Source organism: Antedon bifida, chromosome 2 (genome assembly GCF_963402885.1).
Source record: "Antedon bifida chromosome 2, ecAntBifi1.1, whole genome shotgun sequence".
NCBI classification, from domain to species: domain Eukaryota; kingdom Metazoa; phylum Echinodermata; class Crinoidea; order Comatulida; family Antedonidae; genus Antedon; species Antedon bifida.
This window is the reverse complement of record NC_136227.1, coordinates 29,980,431-30,002,402: the sequence shown is the minus strand read 5'-3', so window position 1 is coordinate 30,002,402 and position 21,972 is coordinate 29,980,431. Positions and strand designations below refer to the sequence as shown.

General features: G+C 35.5%; 1 protein-coding gene across 1 annotated transcript in view; it reads right to left on the bottom strand.

Moving 5' to 3' along the window:
- LOC144834470 (stalled ribosome sensor GCN1-like) overlaps positions 1-18,603 on the bottom strand; it is a 51,551-nt gene extending 32,948 nt beyond the window's left edge. Inside the window, exons 1-33 of the mRNA XM_078689267.1 lie at positions 18,552-18,603; positions 18,347-18,449; positions 17,891-18,083; positions 17,187-17,286; positions 16,632-16,730; positions 16,048-16,251; positions 15,637-15,745; positions 15,412-15,486; positions 14,893-15,021; positions 14,165-14,317; positions 13,750-13,923; positions 13,119-13,271; positions 12,658-12,826; positions 11,981-12,140; positions 11,190-11,364; positions 10,294-10,415; positions 9,606-9,784; positions 9,046-9,142; positions 8,744-8,866; positions 8,433-8,634; positions 7,515-7,888; positions 6,857-7,081; positions 6,325-6,452; positions 5,732-5,921; positions 5,121-5,357; positions 4,514-4,708; positions 3,938-4,184; positions 3,588-3,709; positions 2,781-2,895; positions 2,170-2,349; positions 1,437-1,865; positions 671-867; positions 119-376 (exon numbers count right to left, since the gene is read on the bottom strand). Of these exons, the coding sequence (XP_078545393.1) occupies positions 119-376; positions 671-867; positions 1,437-1,865; positions 2,170-2,349; positions 2,781-2,895; positions 3,588-3,709; positions 3,938-4,184; positions 4,514-4,708; positions 5,121-5,357; positions 5,732-5,921; positions 6,325-6,452; positions 6,857-7,081; positions 7,515-7,888; positions 8,433-8,634; positions 8,744-8,866; positions 9,046-9,142; positions 9,606-9,784; positions 10,294-10,415; positions 11,190-11,364; positions 11,981-12,140; positions 12,658-12,826; positions 13,119-13,271; positions 13,750-13,923; positions 14,165-14,317; positions 14,893-15,021; positions 15,412-15,486; positions 15,637-15,745; positions 16,048-16,251; positions 16,632-16,730; positions 17,187-17,286; positions 17,891-18,083; positions 18,347-18,449; positions 18,552-18,575 (5,640 nt within the window). The 5' untranslated portion in view covers positions 18,576-18,603. The remainder of the gene's footprint in view (positions 1-118; positions 377-670; positions 868-1,436; positions 1,866-2,169; positions 2,350-2,780; positions 2,896-3,587; positions 3,710-3,937; positions 4,185-4,513; positions 4,709-5,120; positions 5,358-5,731; positions 5,922-6,324; positions 6,453-6,856; positions 7,082-7,514; positions 7,889-8,432; positions 8,635-8,743; positions 8,867-9,045; positions 9,143-9,605; positions 9,785-10,293; positions 10,416-11,189; positions 11,365-11,980; positions 12,141-12,657; positions 12,827-13,118; positions 13,272-13,749; positions 13,924-14,164; positions 14,318-14,892; positions 15,022-15,411; positions 15,487-15,636; positions 15,746-16,047; positions 16,252-16,631; positions 16,731-17,186; positions 17,287-17,890; positions 18,084-18,346; positions 18,450-18,551) is intronic.
- Positions 18,604-21,972: the final 3,369 nt, after the last annotated feature.

Genomic DNA, 21,972 nt, shown 5'->3' with positions numbered 1-21,972 from the left:
GAGGTAAAAATGAATTTGGGACCTTTTGGACCTCAAAAAAAGTTTTGTGAACATTTTTGGTTTTCAAAGAGTATTGGGAGAGTTGACTCAATTATGTAATCTCTATTATTTTATTTACCTTAGTTGACCTTTCTGTTCCAAAGTTATCATCCTCTGACCCTACAGTTGTCATCTTGCCTGTGACCCCAGATATCTTGTATAAGAGATCTCCTAGCAGCTGAATGGAACTCAACCGGATTCGCCAATTCTCATCAAAAAGCCCTCTCTCCAACTCCGGTAGGAACACAGTTACTGCGGTATCAGCGTACATGTTGATGATACGCTGGCCAGCTCGTAACGCTGTGTCTCTTACGTATTCACATTCGTCAGCTAAGGCCTGAGAATACAATTTGTTATATTTCATCACACACGTATTAAATATATACAAAATGTGGAAGACGCACATGAATTTAAGCCATATATTCATGAAATGGTACAAATAATGTAATTCGGTGAATGATGAATGGTTACTGTATATCTTCATGGATCATTCACCTCACAACATTATTTGTACCATTCCACTCATAAATATTCATTATTTGTATAATATACAATGATATTTTTACTGCTTCAAAATATGTAGAAGATGCACATGAATTTAAACCGTATTTATGTACAAATTTGTTTATACCTTGAGAATTGGAATGATAATGCTACCAATATACGGTAGAAACTTTTCGCCAAATGTTCCTGGTAGGTAGATGAACATCATCATGTATCCGTCTTTAACGTGTGGAGGGATGTCAGCAGCTGATGCAGTCTTTATGATGTCTGGCATGTGCTTGTCAAGTTTAGTGATTCCAAGCCCAGCTATGACCTCACTCATACCTAGAAAAGTATCAAATATCCTCTTTATATTGCACATTTGGGATTTGTTTTGTTTAAGTATTTAGGCAAATTGCCAAGGATAACCATAAGGCGAATTCATTCACTATCCTTCTTAAAGGTGGCAATCCTATTCACATACATATACACAAGATGCTCTACATAAACAAAGTCTTATTACAAGTCTTTGGGAGTGGAGTTGTAATTACACTAGAACCCATATTAAGGGTATATGTCCACTTCTAGTGATGAATAGGGGTTGACTGTAGTGTTAAAACATATCTTGCCCCTTGTTCATTTCATAGTAAAGTGTCCCTTTAATAGAAGTGTTGAAAGGAGGGGTATTATTGTAAGTAAAGGTGAGATTAAGATAATCAAATTGGAAAGAACATTTTTAATGAAGATGTTTAATTAATGGTGGACTTGGATATGGACTTAAAAACAAACTAAACAAATTTTTGGGTGAAGACAACAATAAATAAAGTATCTAGCCAAAGAGCATGATTCTAACTCCATGGTTAAGAGCACCACTAAAGAGCATGATAATTATTCTACTGCCTAAATAAACAAACCTTGTGCTGCCCCTGATCTGTCCACTGCGTTCTGTTCAGATGTAAGTTTTTCCATCAACCATGGCATCAAGGAGTTGAAACTAGCCTCACCCATCCCTTTCACCATTGCGCCAAGTGCTCTGGCAGACACTCTGCGTACCTCAGGCACAGGATCTAGCAAAGATGCCTTTAATCCTGGTTCCACTGATGGCAAGTATGGAGCAAGGTCCTTCTGATCGGTGAGCGAGTACATGTTTCCGATAATCTGTGCTGCCATCTTCTTGGTTTCCGTAGTTCGATCCTGAAACGACCGTGCAACCACTGGCATGATGAGCGCGAGTGATGGTGCGTCAATAAAATGAATAAACCTAGTTTCCAATAATGCTCTCAGGCATCGTGACGTCTTCTTTGACGGTTCTGATAATGCACCAAGCAATATTGGAACAATTTCTGAATTTAAAAAAGAAAATGATGATTAATGTTAATACAATACATGTAAAGCTCTGCCTACACTATCAAACTAGTTTGACAAAAAAAGTGTGATGTTCCCAAATATGGCAGTGATATGCCCAAATACGGTAATGATATTACATCACATTTTTTTGTCACATAAATTTGATAGTGTATACATAGCGTTAGAATCACTGTACATTTTTTACATTATCTTGGCTTTGTCAAAACTATATTAAACTGGTTCAGAATTAATAACAATAAAATCCTATTTAAATACAAGCAAAATCAAGTGAATACTAACGTTGAATTTCTGGATTTCTGATGACAGAGCCAATCTGCTTCAAAGCCTGAGCACCTGCTTTTTGAACTTTGACATGAGAATCGGTGAGTACTTCCATTAGTTTTGGTACAATACTTGGTAAACATGATGACAACTGCTTAGGAGCACAGAAGGCCATAGCACCAAGGAGTTCCACAGAACCTGTAGGTTAAAGTGAGTATTAAAGAAAGATAGTAGTGACCCTTTGATTTGCAAGGACCTAAGGAGGAAAAAGGCATATATTGTCCTGATGGTCATAGCATCGACCAAAGGGTCCTGCAAAAACGGAATTAACCTTCTTTATACAGGATCCTTGCCATCAATTATATCTTGTAATATTAAAGTTATATATGTTATGTAAGTTATATATAAAGTTATAAATAAATGTGAATGATTGAATGAATCCACCAAAAGTGTTTGTCGAGGAATAAATTGAGAAAGCGCATCCCAATGAGAAGCCCCCTATTTAATAGCATTGTCGGTTGGTGGTTATTAAATATCATTGCTTATTAATCTGAATTCCTGGGTTCAAATCCTGGCTAAGTACCATGGGTTTTCTCATGGCCAGTACCAGCACTACACACACTGCATACCTATTTTTGTCCTCCAAGAATCTTCCTCCAGAGCCTTCAGTAATGATGGTAGGATAAGCTTAACACCATGTGCACTGAGTTTACTCATCACAGCTTTGGCAGTGTCATCGGTGGCCTATAAAAAATAAAAAGAATTTACTTATTTAATAACATGCTTGCCTTCCCATCCTATAGGCCAGGGTTCAATCCTGACCTAATGTCAGGGTTGTAACTCGCGACTCTTTTAACTCCACTCCCTAAGCCTCAAATGAGACTTAGTTTATAAGCACGATAAATTATTAAATAGTTTATTCATCCTGTAATTGGCGAGTTACTTGGATGCGCATGAAATAAAAATTAAATAGAAATATTTTAAATTTTGCATCAGGTATGGAGGGAAATTTCATCCTCTTTCATTTTCCCAACTCACTTCATTCTACAGAGACTACTGATAAAGATCAGTTGAACAGACCTCCATGATTTGTTAAAGGGGCCAACGGCTAAATGTCCCATGCAAAGATGAGATAAATGTATCTTGGGAGATGACAGTGGCAGGTCTCAAACTTGTGTCTTACATGATTACAAAGAATATGGATGGAATGTAACTGATGTGGAGTGTAAATAAGATTAAGTTTTTTAAAAATGAATATTTTGTTGGCCAAGGCCACTCAAGAAAAAAATGTTTATTTTCATTTTCTTGTATATCAGGTTCTATTTTAACTGTTTGTATTGTATGGAGTGAGTGAAAATTCTTTAGCCTATTCTCACTCCTGGTTATTTTTCATTGGTGACCGAATAAATATTATTTATAAAGGTTGTAGTGCTTACCTGGCGAACATACTGATTACCATCTCCAAAACAGAGCAAGAGGTGGGGCAGTACATGGACTACATATGGCTCAAACAGTCTACCCAACATGTTACACAGCATCTCAAAGGCAAACAACGCACCTAGATAATAAAACAAATAAAAGGACAAGGTGTATTAAATGACATATGAACTTGTACAGCAGTAGCTTAAGAAATAAGATATTTATTGGCACATCTGTAGTTGCTTATAAACATCCCAGAACAAACTATTGTGATATTTTCCATTCCACACGAAATAAATCAGAATTTTGACTAATAATCAGGTTGTATGTTGTATTCAAAAACACATTCAAAAATAGATTCACTTACCTTCCCTTCTTTCAGGATTTTTCTTGTCCTGAATGGCTTCTTCTAAGGTACTCATAATTTTCTGTTGCTTCAGAGACAGAATTCCTAAGCCCTTCACGATACCTGCTAAACCATAAGCTGCTCCCTTCCTTTCTGCGTAATTCTTTGAGTCCAATAGAAGTTTAAGGAGGCTCTGGATGAGGGCTGGGGCGTCATTCTTGATGGCGGGTATGAGTGGTGGCAAGCAATTGGCTACTGCTTCTTGTACCTGTTAAAATATATGATAATTTTCCAGGTTTTAAAATAACTATCATAAAATATGTCTCTGCCAGGTGTGTATGTCTACAGTGGCACAGTTTTGCTTTTACACATATTACTATATCATATTATACAATTAATGGAGTAAAAATACTAATAGAAATATTATGTTATAGAATAAGTGCATATGAACTACACCGTATCACCCTTCCCCTTACACTTTAAAAATAGACTATAGCTTGTTGATATAAAGTTTGCGGTACACAACGTATATATATGTACCACAAATTTTATATCAACATATTGATTTTGCCATGCAAACCTTCAAACAGACTATACCTGTTGAGATGGTGTTGACAATGCCTCAATCAACTTGCTGACAATTGGTTTCACTCTTTCATCTGTTTTGTCAAGATGTCTAGCCAATGATCCCATCAAGATCACTACACTGTGTCTGATGGCATCATAGTCTGAGGAATCTGGTGCTTCATCAAGGAACTGCTGGAACACTGGTAGTAACACAGATACATTTTCCTAAGAAAAAGAAAACATTTGTACAAAGCTGTCTACACTATCAAACTTGTTGACAAAAAAAGTGTGATGTGCCCAAATATTTATTTAATCATTTTACTGATTATTCATTTGTATAATCTGGATAAAGCCAGACTAAGTGTTAGTAGCAAACAACATTTGAGTACCAGAACTCAAGTAAACACAATGAAACATGACTGAAGCTCTGTCTACACTATCAAACTAGTTTGTGCCCAAATATGGTAGTAATATGACATCATCATGTCTATATCTGGGTACATGACATTTTGTTGTCACATAAAGTTTGATAGCGTAGTGTATTCTCATAGTTATATTGGCACAATAGGTATCTCTTCATTCTTACTTATTAAGTAACTTTTTAATAGCAAAAGAATTATTTAAATGTTTTCCCAACCTTTCCATGAACCTCCATAATAGCCAGTGCTGCTTGTAACATGAATTTTCGCACATCTTCATTACGATCTCCTAGGCCACCAGGAACAAAGAACTTGAAGAGCAGAGGAATAGACTCTTTGCTGTAGTGTGGAGAGATCTTGCCAAATGCAAGAGCTATGCCAGATCGAGCCATGTATTCATCTGGAGGAGATTCTGTGACAACTCGGCCTAGAGTGTCAAACACAGGAGGTGGAATCTGTAGGGACAGAAATATATATAGAGCGTCACAAAACTACAACAGTGTTGGTAGTAAGTAGTAAAATTATTGTATTATTAACAACAGTTGTTTATATAACTTAAGCTCTGTCTACACTATCAAACATTATGTAACAAAAAAATATGATGATGATGTCATATCACTACCATATTTGGTCATATCACTACCATATTTTGGCACAGTTTGATAGTGTAAACAGAGCTTTAAATTTTAAAGGCAAAGAGGGAATTCCAAATAGTTGAAAATACTGCTGAAAAGAACTTTCAAAAAGTTATCAAGACATTTTAAGATTGCACATTATCATCAACTTCAATAATGTTTAATTAGCTGTTAATTTACTTCAGTTGACTTACCCTTAACTTGTCATCATACAGGTCAAAGAGCGTCTTCAAGACTTCTTCCACTTGATCTGGGAATTCACTCAAGACATTTGCCAAAGCTTCTGAAGCAGCTGTTCTGATCACCTCTTCAGAGTGGACAATGTCCTTTAGCAGAAGCTGGCAGAGGTCTTTATGCACTTCCAGACCAGCTTCTTCCCACAGACTGTAACAAAAAAACATTCAATTATCACTGTATGTACACTAGGTAGGTGGAATAGGCTGACATGTACAAACCTCAGACCCCATTTCATCAATTTCCTGAAACATTGTACATACTATTTTTTTTATTGTGAATTGATAAATAAATGTATTTGTAATTGTATGTACAGTATTTAACTGTCTTCGTTCATTTCTCTGGAAGGCGATTTGTTTTTGTTTTGTGGTGAATTACAACCATGTAACAGGGAAGAGTGAAAGGGGTACAAAACAATAGCAATTGTATTGGATTAACACGCTTCAACGGCTCGTGAGTTTTCCATTTAATTTCACTCTTCCCTGCATGTACTTAATTTTCAAATTATTTTCTGCAATATAGAATTCATATATAATAATTGTTGTTAAATTACCTTTCGGCTACTTTTTTAGTATGCTCATTAACATCCAATTTGGCTACCCATATCCGTTGGATTACCCTCAAACCGTTGTAGGCATCAACGTCAATGGTTGGTAACACAAATACTAATGCTTTCAATGCCTGTAATTTGTAATGGAAAGATTTAAGAAATGTTTAAAACTGACAAGAAATACAAGTGTATCACTCATGTTTTCTTCATTATAATAAAAACTAGATTCAGATTGTTGTTTTGCTAGTTGTGTAGAATATACATATACTGTAGTGTAACAATCTTTTACACTGGATTAGGTTTGTAACGTTTAAATATTGATCTGATTTTTTCATTACCATACATATAAAAACAAACAAAATCATTTGTATCCCAGCAATAGCCCTCTAAGGCTCTGTCTACACTATCAAACTAGTTTGACAAAAAAGTGTGATGTGCCCGAATATGGTAGTGATATGACATCATCATGTCTATATATGAGCACACCACATTTTTTTGTCACAAAGTTTGAGGGGTCCCGGTATAAGTAACTTACATGTAGAGCTGATTCTCGTACACCACTTCCAGGAGCTTGAAGGGCCAACAGCAGAACATCAATCTCTTCTTGCTCAGCCAGTGTACAGCCTTCTTCTCCACTAGCGCACTTGGCTACCTCAAGTAGAGCTTCACCTGCATCTTCCTGATGCTTGGGAGCACTGACCCCTAACAGGTATACCAGAAGATTCAACATTGCTGTACGTGGAAGCAACTCTGGACCATGCTGAAGGGGAAAAATTAATAACAAATCAGAAGAATAATTATAATATTTTCTGACTAAAAAATTTACTCGTATACACAAAAATGTGGCGGAGGGTGTTGGACGATGGATTACTGATCATGAGATCGTGAGTTTGAATCCAAATCTCGCTGCATTGCTTGTATCATTAGGCAAGACACTTTCTCCACCTGTGTGTGTAAATGGGTACCCAGTTAGGTCAAGAGACAACTTTGCTCTAGCTGCATTATGTGAGTATGTTTCCAGGCATGTTTGATCCAAAAAATGACAGAGGTATAAATGTGAAAAAAGCTTTGTGCAATAAACGCTATATAACAACAAATCTTATCAATAGGTATTCATTTTGAAATATAAATGAAATTAGTTAGCATTAATAAGAGTAACTGATAGTAAAATAAAAGAAAAAGCATTTACGAACCTCATCCACTGTCTTCCCATCATTCTCAAGATTTTCTCGTAGCTTAGCATGTTCGCTAATAATTTCAATAGCTTGATCCATAACTGAGAGGTCCTTATTGACGGCAATGCCACCATTGCGCAATACTTTGTTTAACAGTGGAAAGCAGACCGCAAATGTTGGCGCCAATAGTGGCTTTGCTTCTTCGATTGGTGTGACCTCTAACCTTTCATCTTCCTCATCATAGTCATGATTCTGGTCTTTAACAATAGTACTTTTGTGTAGGGCGTTGACTGACCTGATTGTCATTTCAATTAGATCTTCTTCGCACCAGTCCTTCGATAAGCGGCAGGACGGTTCGTAAAGTCGTAGCGTACAATAGGAAATGGTATTTCCTAAAATGAGACAATTTAATTGTAACAAAAACAACAAAAACATCTGTTGTATACAAAACTTTTTTTCTTCTATGAACACTATTGGTTGATTTCAAGTACATTCAAGTGTATAAAGTACATTGTACTAAAATGGAAACCTCCTTATTTGAAGCTATAAAAGGCATCTGTTGCAATGCCATGTCAAGTTAGCTTAAGAATATAAAAATGACGCGTCTTTCTCATTTGCCATTTCTGTGTCTAAAGTAAACTGTAGAAAACAATTAGCATACCATTTTATGTTTGTTTATATATTTAGGCAAATTGCCCAGGATAACCATAAGCGAATTCATTCACTATCCTTCTTAAAGGTGGCAATCCCGTTCACACGCCAAACATATACACAAGATGCTATACATAAATAAAGTCTTATTACAAGTCTTTGGGAGTGGAGTTGTAATTTGTCATAGAAAAAATCCTGACATGAGAGGACTCGAACCCAGGACCCTTGGATTGGTAGCCAAGCATCATAACCACTAAGCCACAAATCTATAGTATACACACTCACCAATAGAATTTAACTGTGACTGATCAAAGGCACAATTCCTCAACATCAGGAAGATATCAACAGCATGTGGTGCTGCAAGAGGAGATGGCATCAGACTTAAAAGCTTCCCCAGCATGGCAGGAATGTGACGCCGAAGGCCGGTAGAGTTGCCATCAACGCAAGCACTCATCAAGCGTGAGACGCAGACTAGCTCAGAATCACACTAAGGGAAGAAGACAAGGCATGTAAGTTGGAGAATAATGCCAGAGCAACATGGAAATAAGATGATGGAATGCGAGTCATTCTTTAACCACTTAATCAAGATGACCTACATCTTTGAGTCTATCACGAATGATCTTTTCTCGTTGTAAATTGGTAGCCAGAACTTCTTGCTCTTTCTTGCTTAGCTTTCTCTCCTCTTTAATTCCTTTCGCTGCCTTCTTTCTAGCAATTTCCTGAAAGACAAAAGAACAGGCACGGATGGAGTTTGTTACTATCAAGTGCCTAAGCTAATAAAAGTAACCAACACTAAAAACACAACTAGAATAGTAACCTATGGCTTTACAGTACATGCATGTACATTTTCAGAACACATCATTCCTAATGTTGGCATACTTCAATGTCTATTTCCTACCTCTCTTATCTCAAGCTCTGCAAGCTGGTCTTCAAATGAATATAATTTACTTTCTCGTTTCATGTTTGCTTTGTTGAATGCCTCTGACTGTGCAACACTACAAAAATAAAATTTCAACATTTATTTTAAAGACTTTGGAAATAAGATTGCAGGAGACTCTGTATATCCTCCAGAGTTTCCAGAATTGGCAGGGATTCCCAAGGAATGACATTAAGTCACAAGGAATGTCCCAAAGTTTGCAGGATTGCCCAGAAGTATCCAACACAGGACTTCTCTCATAGACATAGACATTGCTTTATTCATCCAAAAATTTGGAAATTACAGTGTTCTTAGAACTGCATCAGTGTTCTCAGAACTGCATCAGTGTTCTCAGAACTGCATCAGTGTCTTTACGATTTCCACAGAATTTTCATAAATTCCACAAGATCTCTTAAGTGTCTAAGATTTTTGCACAGCAGATGATTTATTAATTATATACAAAAAACGGTGCAGAATACTTCAATAGCTCAAATTGTTAGCATGATGACACAAACAGCTTTACAGTATATCAATGTTCTTACCTCGCTAAAGCAGCTTTGTTATACAGCTCACCCTCTGGAGTTCTCATAATCTCAAACTCTTCAAAAGTCACATTTACCATCGATGGGTTCTCCAGACATTTGTTAACATGTTCAATAATCCTTGTAAACGTGATATTAGGAGCAGTGCGTGATAGTGTTTTTAATGCTTCCAATGCAGACTGCAATAATAAAACGACAAAAATATTGGTTATTTTGTTTATTATTGGTGTGAATTTGTGAGTATTTCAGATTTACATTTTGTATTTTTTTTTAAGTTCGTCTGGTTAAAATTACAATTTATAACCATAGTACAACTAGAGTAGTTGTACAACCTGCGCCTAGGCATATGAAAATTTAATGAAGTATTCCCATACAGCTATAAAACCCTCCTTTAACATTATTTGAGGTAATAAACACTAAAAATTTACAAGCATAGTGAAAATATAATCCACTCAGTATACAGGAAATTAATTAATATTTAAATAGTGAAATAGGAAATCTGTGCGAATGAGAAAAATCTGATCCGACCAGGATTTGAATCCAGAATCTTCTGCTTTATATGCAGACATCCTACCATAAGACCAGTAGGCTATATTATAAGCTTTTTTAAAATAGACGAATTTAGTAGAAGATTCCATTATATTTTCAGGGTTGTTTTCAATTCCAGGAAAAAATAAGTGTTACTTACTTGACTTGTGAAATTCTTGATAATAATTTCAAATATCTTGTCAGCGTTATCACTGATGAATTTCTCTGGATCTAGTTTGAACTTGGCTAGGAATGTTGACCATAATGACGGTTGGGCATAAACTGATAATAAAACAATAGTTTTACACGGTTTTTAATATCGAGACAAAGCAGCAAATATTAACATATAAACATATAGTGTACATGTACATACACTGAACCGTAAGAATGAGTTAATTTCTACTTGCAGACATAGGAAAAAGTTTTTACTAAATTGCAGATCCAAATAGTTTATCTAATTGAAACAATAGGCTATTGTATACGACTTCCTGATGACTCACTTCAATTAAGCCCTGTGATATAACTGTGTCACTTATGTTTTATATTTCGCCTGAAGAGTGCGGCCAGCTACATGCTGGTCATACAAAACAGATTTGTAGCGATTAAAACAATGAAGTAACCAAGTTTTCTGCTGTTATTTTATTTATAGTGTACAATTTGATATTTATTTTTTACATTTTTTTTATATTTCATACGCAACAGTGAGTAACTCGCCAATTACAGGATGGATAAACTATCTAATAATTTATCGTGCTTTATAAACTAATTCTCATTTGAGGCTTAGGAAGTGGAGTTGAACGTTGTGAGTTACAATCCTAGCACTAGGTCAGGATTGAACCCCGGACCTTGGGATTGGAAGGCAAGCACGTTAACCACCAAGCTACAGCTCTACTACATTTATACATATATATTAAACTTATTCATATACCCTCTGGTTTATTTGTTTATAGAAAGAGAATTGAATGGTTAATACAGCTACAGAATTTGCCCACAATCTGAAGTGTTATAGCAGCCATATTTTAAATTGAAATATTATATAATTGAATATAATATTACCTATGCACGGATGATGAGCTGTCAGGAGTGAGGCTATCATCACACTTGTATTTTCACCATCAGTACTTCCAGCACTGTTTCCCAGGATAATACTCTCCAGGGCAGTGGCTAAAATCTGAGGCCTAACATTCCAAGGATAGGCTTCCTCAGTTGTTTCACTATCTGGATCAGGAACCTACAATGACATTAAAAATAAAATAAATTAAACTGAAGAATCATTTTATGGTTTGAATTAAATAATTTTATAACATTTACGGAGACGGCTGTACGGCGAGCGCGTGCAGCGATATCCTTAATCTCACGATGGTTCTGAAATCATATGTACATCCCTAATACGTTGTTAAAATATGGTCCTCGGTCAAGTTGTCCTTTAAGTGTAATTATAACACACTTAAGTGTATCCTTACTATCTAATCAGTTAGTAAGACTTGTGAACATTGCACATTCTGAAACCAACATGTAGTGTACATCCTGTCTTATTATACATTTTGGAAACAAGTTTATATCAGCTGCCGCTTTTACAGATTGTTTCAACTTTCAACTCAAGTTACCCTGGTGTACTAGTACACACACAGCCACTGATCAAAGCTGGGCCTTCTTGGAGACCAGTCTTTGACTGAATAGGCTACCCAGTAAACATTAATGATAAATAAATACACTATCAAACTAGTTTGACAAAAAAAGTGACATGCCAAAATATGGTAGTGATATGACATCATCATGTCCACATATGGGCACATCATATTTGTTTTCACATAAAGTTTGATAGTGTAGACAGATCTTAAGTGTACCTTTTGGTGAGACAGAATCTTGTCAAATTCTTCAAGCAGTGCAGTAACCGCCTTCACACCTCCGAGACTATACAGAATCTTCTTGGTGGTCTGTTGTGCTGTTTTGCGTAGTTTCCATGATTTGTGTGTCAATGCAATTATCAGCGCATGGTAATAAGTTCTGAAATGATGATAATAATATTTAATTGTAATAAATACAATAATTATCCATGTTAGATGCCAACAACTGTTCAGAGGAAACCTATAAATTATAATTATTCATTTGATTCCGTCATGAGAGCTCACGACTGCAATGATGGATCACCATGTAGGTCAGATGACAGTTAATTGATATATTATGTGTAGGTTGTCCAATCAAGATTTTTTCTGTCAAACCATCTTGACTTTGGACGTCCTGGACACAGAGCATCCTCTATTTTCCCTTGCAACAGTATCTTTTCTAAAGAAGTAACATCTCTTCTAGCTATATGTCCATAATATGATAGCATTATTGAGTTGATTTTATTCAGCAGATTACTCTTTTAGACCTAAATAAGTAAGCACTTTAATTGGTTCTGAAAGTGTTCCCTTAATAAAAAATAAGGGTTTGACTGTAAGTAGGAAAAATTTAGGATGGTAAGAAAATTCAGATTCGATAGATGACTATATGAATATTCATCAAAAGGAAGATATAATACCTTGCAACAGCATCTGTTACTTTAGAAGCTTGGTTCAAAAACAGCTGTTCTATAATCACAAGTAGTGATGTAAAGCCTTCGTCGGACACGCCCAACAGAAACTTTTCTGACGTGAACAAGTGCTTCTCATGGTCCGTTAACACTTTCCAAACTATCTCGAGCTTTGATTCTGAAAAAAAACAAAAACAATTACAATCAGAGACGTACTGATAAATGTTAACATATGAAATACACTATTTAAGCTGGATCTATCTCTCAAATCATTCTTTATTTATTTTTAAATACATAAGAATGTTACATACATTCCAGGTCACAGCTTGGAGGAGCAAGACAAAAAGCACATAACAGTTAAAAGAAGAAGAGTAAAACAATGCATACAATTTGTTCATTGCAAACCATATAGTGGCTACTCAAACTTTTCCGTTCCATACTTACACAAATCCACCCGATATTTCACATACCTGCTTTTATCTCAACTTGATGAAGTTTCAAAAGGAGTGAAACAGAATGGGCAGCCTCTGTAACCATGGGAACCTGACTCGCTTGTGCGATTGCCTTCTCCAATGAGTGAAGTAAAACCGGTAGGACTTGAAGCGCTTGTTCAAGAGTGTTGCCTAATAGGAAAATTGTAATAAATAACATAACAGGAACATTACTAAATCTCTGTCTACACTATCAAACTTTATGTCATATCACTACCATATTTAGGCATATCACTACCATATTTAGGCATATCACCACCATATTTGGGCACATCACACTTTTTTTTATCAACTAGTTTGATAGTGTAGACAAAGCTTAAGACAGATCCCAATATTGTACAACTAAATTCTAAACTAGAAGGGCACTCAGAGAGCGCAAACCTCTGCCTAGGCATATGAAAATGTAATGACGTGTTCTCATACATAACAGCTATGAAACCATCCTTTAATCGGGCAATAACTTTTTGAGTAATCCTGCTAACTAACAAATAGAAAAAGAAACAAACACACACACAAACAGACACCATCGACCACATCCTCTCGCCATTACGGCGGAGGTAAAAAGTGTACCCAGATGTTAAAAAATAAAAAATAAACATTAAAAACTTGCCATGAAATGTTGAGATCATGCACAGGATGTAACCTTGTCGTACCAGAACGGTAGACGTCTTCAAGGAGACTGCCTTCTTGAAAAATTCTATGAACTTGGTGGGTACCTCATTGTGAAATTTCTTGCACCAGAGTGACATCATTTGTAAAGCATGTACAAGTGTGCCTTCGTGTACTGTATAAAAGGTTATATCAAAAGTATTGTTATATTTCTGCAATTCGGTTAACTTTCTAAATTAAAGGTATGTTTACACTATCAAACTAGTTTAGGAAAAAAGTCAAATATGCTCAAATATGATGGTGTGATGACATCATCATGTCCATATATGGCATTTTTTTGTCACATAAAGTTTGATAGTGTAGACAGAGCTTTATTGTTGAAAATCTGGTAATGTTGGATCAATAACGATCGTTACCTTCAGCTTGTAAGTATGGAGTGAAGAGTTCAAGCGCTGTGGTTGCCAGGTTATGCATTGAATTTCCGCTGCCCACTGTGTTGTAGCTAAGGTTCCCAATGCCTGTTAACACGCCTAGTCTCTGAGTCACAATTGCCAGCTTGCCCGAAGAACCTGTTGATAAAATAAATAACTTTAAATTGGGATTCTAGAAAAGACAATACCATGTTATGTGTTATACGTGTCCTTTATCCAGCCAAGGTTCAGATGATAATAGGGAGTTTGAGAACCTAGGAACTACTTATGTCACTTTAATTAATTGTGTGTATGAGGGGACATTGGGATGTGGTTCCTTGCTTGATTCCTCAGCAAAGTTTAGGTCTGGACGACAACCAATATGCATAGGTCTTAGGTACTAGCAAATCGAAAGATCTCTAATATTCTGTAGCTCCTCGTTTATAGTCCCTCCTCGGGTATAGTCCCTGCTTGGGTATAATCCAATCCCAGACTTTACGATCACCTTCACATACAAGCATATCCCCAGGCAAAGTCCCAGTGTATAATTTAACATTTGGACAGAGAGTGGGCCTAGCCTAGAGGCAGTCGATTTTTTAAAAAACAAATTCTCACCAAAAATAGAGTAATTTCACTGACTCAAATTCAGGCAAATTTCACATACAAGGAGAACTATGGTAATTATTAATCACAGAACAGTGACAACTACCAGATTTACTCCAACCAATACTTACCATTCAAAACAGCAAAGAACTGTTTTAATAGATCTTCAATTGCACCAGGATCACTGCACTGAACTGCTAGATTTTTTGCTGCTTCACCAGCTAGTTCACGTAATGTATCGTCTTTGCTGTGAAGCTGCCCTAGTGATCCAAAGAAACGCATTCAATTTAGCACTTTTTTTCGTTTTACAATAAAGCTCTGTCTAAGTAATTTTTAATCTTTTATCAGAGAATTGTGTTATTTCTGTGTTGTTATATGATGATATGCCAGTTTTTCAAAGCAAATTTCTGTTAATTTCAGTTTTAATGGACAAATAAAGATACTATGACTATCAAACTTTATGTGATATGCCCATATATATGATGATGTCATATCACTACCATTTTTGGGCATATCACACTTTTTGTTGAACTAGTTTGATAGTGTAGATAGAGCTTTGGAAAAGCACTTAGCATGTCATTAACAAGTTGTGTTAATATTGTCAGTTTTTAAAGATTTAAGGTATTTTTGCAAACAATAATTTAACTTACCTGCAATACTCTTGCCTAGATCTGTAGCATACCGACTCAAATCCAATGATACGCCGCACAATAAATATGTTATAGCTAGATTTTAATAACAATAAACAAGAAACATACAGTATATAATGCATTTTTTCTTTAAATAGTTACTTTCTAAATACAGGCCTTATCTTTATCTTTATTAGATACCCATAATTGAAATTTGTTTTATTTTTAGTGGAGGTAATAACTCACCCTCTAATGAATTCTCCGGGCTTCGCAATAGCGCCCTCTCAGATGCGGGTAAGAAGAGCTCTTTGAATTCATCATGAGTGACATGTTGCAACAGCCACTTGCTAGCCTTCTATAAACAGAAAAAACCCACAAATATTAATCTTTAATAAATTTATATGGTACAGTACTAACGAAAAACCACTTATTTCATATAGTTTGAAACCAGTACTCACAAAATACAATAGAACCGCTATTAAGTATCACCTTAATTGGAGTTGCCCCCTGAGTAGAGGTTGACCGTATTAAAACATATGTTGGCCCTTGTTCGCTTAATGGGAAAATGTCCCTTGAATAGGGATGTTCCAATAGGGGCCAGGGTTCTACTTCTAGGATAAGCTCTGGAGTTCACCAGGGTATTAAATAATGCCTTACCAACACATGTGTACGTGGTTTCACTTTACTTGTTAGTACAGACTTGATGTACAGGTCAATGACCTTTTTCTTAAGGTCGTTGACCCTGTCCATCTGTTTCATCGATGTCAAGAATTTCAGCAGCTGGCTCAGAAGACATACACTGTAAACGCTAGGATCTCCGTTGGTTATACATTTGGCATATACTTCAACAAGATCAGGAGTCTAAATCAAAACATAAATTATTGGAAACTTATTACATCATTTTTCAAACATTAAATATAAACTGACAAAATGTATTATAGATATATATATTTTTTAAAGCAGATTGAGAATTTCTAATAATAGGAGGGGTGTGTAATCGTTAGTAGTAGAAAGTTTTAAGGAGGTGAAAATGCAGTTTTATTTGATGGTGTTACACAGATTTCCGGTTGTGATATTCTTGTTACATATATTATTTTTCATTATCAACATTTGATTTCGCCATGCAAACCTTCAAACAATAATATTACATACATATTACATTGAAGGTATTTATTAATTATTATGGATAAAACTTTTGATCTTTGATTTTATCATAAAATGCAAACATAAGCGTAACTTACCTTCTTCCATAAAGCTGTGAGATTCCTGAATGTGGAGTTGATTATTGATGTTTTACCAGATGCCAATACCACATACATAAACTCTCCTTGTAGTTGGATCTATAAAGTTCAAATACGCAATTGTAAAATTATTATTAGACTGTACACTAGGGCAGCATTCCACAAACTTTTTATTTTGCGGCCTAAAATATGGTTCCTAGGACCAAAATGCTGCCCAACTACCCAGCTGGACCAACGTAATAGAATAGTCTGTCACCTCAGCTGAGGTAAAACATTTTGTTAAGAATATGGACCTGTAGGTCCCCGGAAATTACATAATAAATTTGGGTCGCAGCCCATAGTTTGCGGAATGTCACACTAGGGCATAGTTACCAACCTGAGAGATTTAAAATGTGTGACAGAAATTCCACCATTTGGTTGGGGCAGGGGGGATTTGAAATGCAAGATCATCCGCATGATGTGAGACGGTTGGCAACAATGCTAGAGTAACCCAATTTAAAGCATGCCAGCCTTAACCGACGAGCCACTCAACTTAATTAATAATATAGCTCTTACCAATTGGTTTATTTGATCTTCATTTTTCTGGGCGAAAATAATCTCAACAAGAATGGTCGTCCACTTTAATGCAACCATGCAAATAGCTCCACTGCTTCTCCTGAAGGTGTACAATTTATTGTAACATTAATTTTGCATTGCATTTTGCATTCGTTTTGCATATAATGTAAACAAATCTGTCTCTGTGTTCCCCGACAATCTGTTACTGATCTCATTTAGAAGTTCAGTTGAGTTTTAGACTGCAGATGATATACTGTAGTTTGTTGTAGTAAAGTACCAGGGGGGCTTGTGTAAGAAATTGGACACAAATTGGGGAATAGGATTATACTGGGATAGGATTATAATAGGATTTTTCATCAATGGAATTATTAAAGACCTGTGTCTGAATTTAGTCTAAAATTAGGGGTTGGGATTATTATTTTTCTAGAAATGTTGTTCTAATGTGAAACTCTATTCCTGCTGATGTGGTGCTTTGCGAGTCCATAAATCCTTTTAAAAATCAACTAAACATTGCATGGGCCAACCCCTCGCTAAAGTTTGCACTTTTAAGCACATAGCACTTTGCCTCAACAACTCCAGCTTTTTAGAGGGAACATGCAAAGTAAGTGTATTTGAGTATGGGGTTATATTCAGTCATACCATTTTTCGACTGAAGCTACATATAACATACAGTAGTATGAATAAAGAAACAGGAATACACTTACGAGTCATGGTTTTTGTTTAAATTGGCTACATTTTTAAGAGCGGTACTGGTGTGTTTACATGTCGCCTGTGGTTGCTGTCTCGCAAGAGCTTGTAAAAGACGCTGTACAGATTTGCGTGAACCACGATCACTGTAACAATCAACAGTTTGTACAAGCAACGATGACATAGGTCGAATACCATTCTCTGGAAAACCTAAAAAACCACACAAAATGTAAAAACAATTTTTCGTTCTTTCTTTATTTCCACACATATTTCATAAAATTTCATCTATTATATATTGGTTAGGCCTATTAGGAATATTAAATATCATATATCAATAAATAGGTCAATAATCATAATAATGCCATGGACTAGCCTATACGAAATTTTATTTTAGTAGGCTAGGTACAAAACTTGACTTAGCTAGGCCACCTCACTGAGCACATACAGACGCATGTTGCACCGGCGGTACCAACCTGACTCGGTCACGCATTCTGCCAGCTGTGTTATGATCCGTATCCTTTCCTTCGGCCTAGAAATTGTTACTTTCGAAGCAAATTCTTTAGAAATCTCCGCAACCTGTAAAGAATTAATGGTTATTTCATTATTTCATAAGATTCTAAAAAGGAAATCTTTAAAGTTCAGAAATCATTGAAACACGTGTACAAGTTCTGTACGTACCTTCGACCCACTGCTGGTCGCCATCTTGTTGTGCAAAAGGCCTATTTTTCTACGGAGGCTTAAAAGTGACCGTCGGGGTGGTCAGTTTTCCAGTTTTAGGTGCAGACCCTGTAGGCCTATGAGAATGAGTAGGTCTCAAAGTCTTCAAGTTTTGAAAAACAGTCATAAAAATCTTTGATATCTTATATAGATTTTAGAAATGTATAAAATCTGCCCAGCCAATGGTCGTGCAATGAGTTGTTAAAAAAGTATTACTTTCTCCATTTCTCAAAATAGCATATATGGTCACTTTGGGCCGCCGTAGTTAATGATGGGGAAATTACAGAGAGGTGGTGAAGCCTTCGGCTAAAAGATCTTTGGGAAATTACGAATTCGGGAAAGGGCGATACAAAGCTTTGGCAATTTTATACCTTATAAACTGTAGTGATAATATTAGTATGAGAAGTTTAGTCATAATTTCGTTAGTTGAATGCCATATTAGAATAGACTCCGTAATAATTGCATATATTAGTTTACGGCCTACCGTAGGCCTATAGATAGGCCTATTATCAGTTCAATTATGCATTTGTATAATTTTTAAAAACAGGCCAACTACTCAGTACAACAAAAAGTAAATTAAAAAAATACAATTCAACAAAACAATACATTGTGGATTAAGATAACCACATCGAAAGTCGAGGTCCGAATCCGATTGTAGAAAGATGATCAGAGTTAGAGATTAAGATCGATCGAAACTCTGTTTTTGCAATCAAAAACTATTTTGTGTGTTGTTTTTTTTAATGGTTTTATCTTTGTAGAAACGATCGACGAAGAAACAGGCCTACGTTGTGTTTTAAAGTCTCACACCTCATATCGTATACATTATTTATTATTTTCTGATGAATACGCGATTTGATTGCCAGCATGCATAATTTAACGTAGAACTATAATGCGATTACCATATTGTGTCGTGTATTCGTTCGAATGTGTTGATGATTTTATATAAATGAAAAAATCGCCTGTTGCCACATGATAATAGCATGGAGAATAGTATGTCCACAGTTCCGAAAAAACGTCACACACTTTTATTTTACGTAGGCCCTACCCCGTAAACACAAAGGCAGGCGGTGTACGGAATGAGAGCCAAGAAAAAGCATATAAAATAAAACTGTACAACAAATCTTAATTATGAGTATACATCAATTGTACTTAATTATATTACAGTATGAAAATAATTTGGACGCAAAAAGATAGCATATTAAAACGACAATAATTATCGCCGCAATATTATCACCGCCTCCTGGTAGGAGGTTCACTATAATTCCCAATACAAATATCTAGGCCTAAAACAAGATACAACTATAACACATATATCATATGCAATTTTGGTTAGAATATATTAATATGTTAATATTTGAGCCAAACAATTAATATATTTGTGTATTAGTTGTTCAGTTCCGTGTTAGTTCTTACTATTTTTGACGGCATAGTAAATCCATGGACAGCAACAATCTTGTATGAAATCCAAAGCAAAATCTTGATATAAAATAAATCCAAAGCAAACTCTTTTTATCAACAGTCGCCACAGAAACGAACGCTTTATATCATTAAATAACAAAACGAAAACTTGAAGATAAAGGTAAAATCCAAAATACTGATTCGCAGGGGTTTGCAGTAGGATGTCAATTTCTATTAAAAATGTGTTTACATTTGATAGTAAAAATGTATTACCAACCCAACCAGACACCTACAAAAAGAAAGAAGGTTAAAGTTAACTTTTGTTGTGTGGAGAGATTCTGTTGTTGTGAGGGTGTTTGTATGTTGGTGTGTGTGGGGAAATCAGGAAGGGTTTGCGAGGGCCAAATATCCAAATATTTGAATGGAGTTTCGTGTGACAGTATACCACTATTATGTGCCTTTAATTGGGGGTGTTCCTCAATACCAATTTACACTGACGAGTGGTAACGGTAAGCGGAAAACCGCGTAGCTTGTGTCGCGTAGATCTGTATCTATCCTGAGCGGAAACCGTCTTTGGATGTATGGTCAAAAGGATAACATACGTTCTATTATTTGAATTGTATTACCGTTACCGCTCGTCTGTGTAAATTGGACCTTAGGCGTTGGCCGTGGTGTTAAATTATATTTCCCATCGTTCGTTTCACAGAAGTGTGTTCCCTTTCCCTTATTAGATTGGGCTATTTATCTTACATTTACGGTATAAGACAAATAAAAACAATGTATCGTGCCTAATTTGTTCAATTAGTAAAGGCATTAATTAAACAAAGTTAAGTTTACTTACCTACTGTAAAACCCATTCAGTCGGTGATTCTATATTCTTCATTTTCATCGCACAAACAGGACAGTCCTTCGTTCTGATACAACGCACGGGAAGCAACTATTTTTAACGCCACAATGAGAATGCAATTTTGATTGGATAATTCGTTAATATGCAAATCATTTTCGTCCATCTTTAGGCACACATTTTTTTTGTTTCGATTTTAGAATATATTGATGAAACGGAGCCATGTTTGCATTTTATTGTTAACTGAATAAGTGACGTATACTTGTGATATAGTTTTATAATAAACGAACATGCTTTAATTTATGCAATTAAAATGCCATGTAAAACCATAAATCCAAACGATTCAATCGCAATAAAATGAGAGTGTATAATTTAAATACACACGTGTTTTATAAAGCTGTGTCTACACTATCAAACTTTATGCGACCGAAAAAATGTGATGTGCCCATATATGGAAGTCACATCACTACCATATTCATCACACTTTTTTGTCAAACTAGTTTGACAGTGTAGACAGACCTTTAAAGAATATTACAGTAACTCATTGCAGTGTATAGATTTATCGTACTACTACAGCATGTAACATACGAATACAACAACATTGTTTTATATATATATTTTTAATTAGACAACTTGCATATACACACACAATGCACAACACAATTCTAAAAGATTTGGCAAAGTTCAAGTTTACTACAATATCATGCACATTAGCGTCTGTTTTACGGCATATTTTGAATAACTGCAATAATGGTTGGGATTCAGCCTATAGGCCTACCAATTATTTCATGTTTTAACCAACAATATAGCTTGCTTTCATATGCATGCCTACAACATATTCTACTTTACAAGCCATCTCAACTTAATTTTGGTAGTTGGCCTCATTCATCTAAGGAAAACCCCCCTAAAATCTAAAAATTATCCTATATAAGTGAATACAATTAGAAATATTTATCAACATAAGTGAAATAATTATATTTAGAGAAATATCTCAATGTGATGGGTGAATATGGCCAATGTGAGATTATTTTGTACTTTTTTACTTGAAGAAGCCTACTATTTCATTATCTAAAGCAATTCTTTAATATGTTTATCACATATTTTACATTAAAGCCTTGATATGCCTATCACATATGTTAC